Below are 4756 nucleotides of genomic sequence, written 5' to 3' on the forward strand. Positions count from 1 at the left end.
ATTAGAACAAAAGATGATTCCATAAATTAGACCCTGATTGCAGATTAAAGAGAAAATGAGACCCGGATATTATTTGATTGAATTGGATTTTTCTCTATAATTTTTTTAGTACCGTGCACAGAATTTAAGTTTTTATTTGAACTATCGATGCATGAATTTTAAGTACTCGTGTGACCTATGGATACATGGCGTTCCCATTCTTCTTTCACCATTACCTCTTATTTATTTTTATAAAAATATTATTATTTAGATTTTATATTTCAGCATAATACAATGTTATATTTTCTTTTTTGAAAAAATAAAAATTACACTCTCACGGATTGATCAATGGTTCAACCGATGACTCATTATCCCAATCTTTTTCAAGGAAGTCAATCTCTAATCCGATTTTGATAACTACAGTTTTCGGGATCCAACTCCACGACATCTTCGTAAATTGTTGGTCTACATACCCTCGAATGCAAGGTCAACCATGCACAGAGTTTTCGGGATACAAGCTTCCCCACTGGCTGATGACTCGCGTGGCAGCTTTCGGGGTGATGGATTGCAGCAGAAATCTTTCTTATGGCCACAAAGAAACTTGAATCTTAGTGACACAGTTGTGTGTCCACATTTTGTTAGTGCAAATGACGGACAGAAGGATCCAAATCAACATAACCAGTGAACGAAGCCAAGATGGGTCATTGTGTCGGACAGATCGTTTTGTTGTAGATGAAACCGGAAGAATCGGAGGTCAAGCTTCGCCTTTCCGAGTTCTCCTTTCTGCAAGACTGATGAGTAATCTCGGTCTCGTACTGGGTGCTCTGTTGGTAGTTCTGATCTGGTACTTATGGAAGGGGTTGAAGTATCTGACATGGAGGCCATATGTGATCACAGAAGCTTTCAGGAAGCAAGGGGTGAGAGGCCCTGCTTACAGGTTCTGGTCGGGATCACTCGGGGAGATAAGAAGCATAAGCAAAGCCGCCATGGAGCAGATCTTGGACGTAAAGTCACATGATATCTCCACGAGAGTTCAGCCTTTTTACCGCAAGTGGACGTCGGAATACGGTCAGACTCCATCTTCCCTTCCTCAGATCCTGCATAACTTACTTGTCATTTCCACTGTCATGCTGAAAACAATCAAGTCCTCCATGCGGATTTCTTATGTGGCTCCGCTGATAGTCGATCCGTTGCTCTTCAAGCAGGTGAACCATTCTTGTTTTGGTTTGGACCAGAGCCAAGGATTTGCGTCTGCCACCCGGAGCTAATTAAGCAAGTTCTTGCGAACAAGTTCAGGTTCTACCCCAAGATCGATCCGCCTCCCAACGTGACGTCCCTCCTGGGCAAGGGATTGATCCTTGTAGAAGGCACGGAATGGGTGAGGCATCGAAGGGTCGTCGGCCCTGCATTCCACATGGAGAACCTCAAGGTCAGCTTCCCATATCTCTACTATGACCTCAATTTGATGTCTGGTCTGGCCTAGCTGATGGTGTAATTTACTGTAATTGGATCAGAAATCAAATTCCTTGTTTCTTTTGGACCTTTAGTATCGATTAACATAAAGAACTCGTTGCTTGTTGTAGATACTCACAAAGACAACGGCAGAATGCGCGAAGGCAATGTTAGAAGGTTGGGAAGCAGAGTATCAGCAGAAGGAAATAGACGTGTCTGCACAATTTCAAGAACTGGCAGTAGATTTGATCTCTCAAGCCACTTTCGGAAGCAGCTTCACGGAAGGGAAAGAAGTCTTCCTAGCACAGCAAGAACTCCAGAAGATCGTGGTAGCCAGTCATCTTAATTTAAGTATCCCAGGAGCCGAGTAAGTCTAGTTTGCACCTGAGTCATGCAGGGATATGTCATCAGGCGTTGCAGAATCCTTGATCTGGATTCATTTTCTTTGCAGATACATCCCTAGCAGGAGTAACCTGTACAAATGGAAGCTGGAGAAGAGAGTGAGGAGCAAACTCGTTAGTATCATTCAGGCTCGAGTGAATTCCAAGGAACGCTGTGGCTACGGAAATGATCTGCTTGGCTTGATGTTAGAAGCTTGTCACAAGCCAGAGGGGCAGATCCTGAGCATGGACGCAATCGTAGATGAGTGCAAGACGTTTTTCTTCGCAGGACAGGAGACCACCGCCCAGTTCCTCACATGGACTATGTTCTTGCTGAGCACAAACCAGAACTGGCAGGAGAAGCTCCGGGAGGAGGTGCAGCGAGAGTGTGGGATGCAAACCCCAGATGCAGATATGCTCAGAAAGCTGAAACTAGTAAATCCAGTGCCCGTTTTATCCATGTAAGCTCGATAAAGCTGTGGTGTGACAGTGTGTCGATCCTGTGCAGGTCACCATGGTTCTCCTGGAAACCTTGAGGCTCTACGGCCCAATCGACGTGCTAAGGAGAAAGGCCGGTAAAGATATGACCTTGGGGAAGATCAACATCCCCAAAGACACCGAGATAGTGATGCCGATCATGCTGACTCATAGGAACAAGGAGATATGGGGACCTGATGCTGATGAGTTCAACCCACTCAGATTCGAGCACGGGGTCACCAAAGCTGCCACACACCCCACTGCGCTGCTCGCGTTCGCGGTAGGGCCGCGGGCTTGCATCGGCCGAAACTTCGCCATGTTGGAAGCCAAGACTGTGATCACAATGATACTGCAGAGGTTCTCCTTTTCTCTTTCGTCCGAGTACAAGCACGCTCCTCGACGCTCGATCTCTGTGCAACCTCAGTACGGCCTTCCTATCGTTCTCAACCCGCTGCGTGCCGGAATCAGAATTGGTTGATGCTGTAGTTCTATCTCTTTGTCATCGTGCTTATTATTATCATGTAAGCGTATGGCCCGCATGGTGTTGGAGCTGTATCTAAATGTCGAGGAAACCACCTGCTAATTTGCACTGGATTTCGTAGTCTGTGACTTGGATCCAACTATAAGCCCATAAATAAAATTATTGGTGGTTCTTTATTGGTTGGTGATCATTGTTTCTTGTTTTTTTTATCGTATAAAAACTAAAAGACTAACCATCGTTACGGATTTAATTGATTTTTCCTAAATTGTACCTACTCTTATATGTTCATCTATAAAAATATAGTGATCAGAAATTGCAAAAGATGAGATAGAAATTGTTTAACTCAATATCTCGTAAGTAGATATTTTATCAAAAATTTTATAGATAATATAAATTATAAATATATACTTTGTAAGCCATGAATGGTCGCATGAGAAAGGGTCCGAGATAATCTTTTAAGACAAAAAAAATTCTCATAAATGCCTACAAGACACTGCTTCGGAATAAGGCAACAAATCATCCCTAGACAATATTCTAAAGATCAATCCAGTCATATACTACTCATGTAGCTTTAGGGTACTGGCTAACACTCCATACCATTCTGCGAAATTAGAGAAACACCCAAAATGGCTATTTAGGCGATTTATTTTTAGATAATTTTACCTCTGCGCGATGATAAAATATAACTTGCATTTACATAACTAAAATAGCTATAAAAGCCAATCAAAATGGGGTTACTAACCCAACTATAAGCCCTCTACATATTGTGTCATGAACAAAATCAAAAGATACAAATATACACAAGCATTATATCAAACACCTTGTGTACAACACTTATTACTTCGACGTCCTCCTCGAAACTTTTACGGATACTACATCTCCTCACAATTGTTAAATCTTCAATCTTTTATTTTAGTTACAATGCACCTCTCTCGACTTCCAACTACTTTCCGTCTGTATTGTTAAATAGTCACACTTTGATCCACAAATGTTACTTTCAAATTATTAACTTTAGTCAAGCGAGTTGTGTTGACTAGTCCTACGAATCCCTTAGATGAAGGAAAAAGATATTCCCTTAGACGAAGGAAAAAGATATTTCTTATTATGTACTATCTCTCAAACGTCTTGTACTACTTGAACTGGATAGATACTTATTGGATTTTTAATAAGCATTGTTTTAATAGATTTAAAAGCTTTTTAGGTCTTTTCTCTATAAAATTTGCTATTAATTTTTCTTCTACTTAGTTATCACCTCCAAGTAGGTTTACATCACTTTTGCTTTTAATTAGTATTTTGTTAAGAAATGAAGTAGAAAATCTACTTTCAATATAATCTATCATCATTAGTGAGAATTTAATAATTATTATCTTTCACTGAGTCTCTTCGAAGGGTTCTTGAACATGTGTATAGCTCCTTTACTAGACAAATAAAAGAACTAGGATGTTCGATTTCACGTATTCTCTTAAGAGTTAAGAAGGAAAAGATTACTTAACTTTGTCCATCCCCTAAAGGGTTGTACTTTATGCATTAAGCTGGTTACAAGGCTTCATCTACTCTTTGCTCATGCTTATGAAGCATCTAAAGTGTTTGCACTTATTGTATTGAGTTAGTTATTATAATTTACCTCCTTATTATTATTTAACTTCTAGATTGAAAATAGTAAAATTTTATTCTAACTTGGAGTAAGTCTCTGATAGTTTTAATCACCTTTAGGATCATATCGTCTTCTTTATAATTTCTATTGCCTACTCCTCTAAGTAGAAAATATAATACTACAAACTACATATATTGTTCTTTGATCGAGCACTCTTGCATCAACCTGAAATCCTTCACTTTCGGCTATCTTAATGAGAAGTCCATCGACACTGATCTTACAAAATTTCCTAGCCTCTACTCTTTTATGTTGTCTCAATACTTAGAGTTTACCTTTGTATTCACCACCTACTCAGCCCCTCTCACTCTATGAGAGCAATGGATCGATAACTCT

The 4756-nt window shown here is 40.2% G+C and overlaps 1 protein-coding gene across 2 annotated transcripts; it reads left to right on the forward strand.

Moving 5' to 3' along the window:
- The first annotated feature begins 491 nt into the window (after positions 1 to 491).
- Positions 492 to 2945, forward strand: LOC135633306 (cytochrome P450 709B1-like). 2 transcript variants are annotated; one of them, XM_065142625.1, is made up of 5 exons: positions 492 to 1047; positions 1182 to 1408; positions 1563 to 1798; positions 1883 to 2246; positions 2320 to 2945. In XM_065142625.1, exons 1-5 carry the CDS (start codon positions 627 to 629, stop codon positions 2764 to 2766), a joined length of 1695 nt encoding a protein of 564 aa, XP_064998697.1. In that variant the 5' UTR covers positions 492 to 626; the 3' UTR covers positions 2767 to 2945. The 2 variants fall into 2 exon arrangements, with proteins under 2 accessions (XP_064998697.1, XP_064998698.1); XM_065142626.1 differs by having other exon boundaries at positions 503 to 1047; positions 1185 to 1408.
- The last annotated feature ends 1811 nt before the right edge of the window (positions 2946 to 4756 follow it).

This window comes from Musa acuminata, chromosome BXJ3-3 (assembly GCF_036884655.1).
Source record: "Musa acuminata AAA Group cultivar baxijiao chromosome BXJ3-3, Cavendish_Baxijiao_AAA, whole genome shotgun sequence".
NCBI classification, from domain to species: domain Eukaryota; kingdom Viridiplantae; phylum Streptophyta; class Magnoliopsida; order Zingiberales; family Musaceae; genus Musa; species Musa acuminata.

Bases quoted from the DNA above. Each gene is read 5' to 3' on its own strand.
- LOC135633306 (XM_065142625.1), top strand. From the start codon at position 627: ATGACGGACAGAAGGATCCAAATCAACATAACCAGTGAACGAAGCCAA. The intron at 1,409-1,562 runs GTCAGCTTCCCA...TGCTTGTTGTAG, and splicing joins TCCACATGGAGAACCTCAAG to ATACTCACAAAGACAACGGC. The intron at 1,799-1,882 runs GTAAGTCTAGTT...TTTTCTTTGCAG, and splicing joins TTAAGTATCCCAGGAGCCGA to ATACATCCCTAGCAGGAGTA.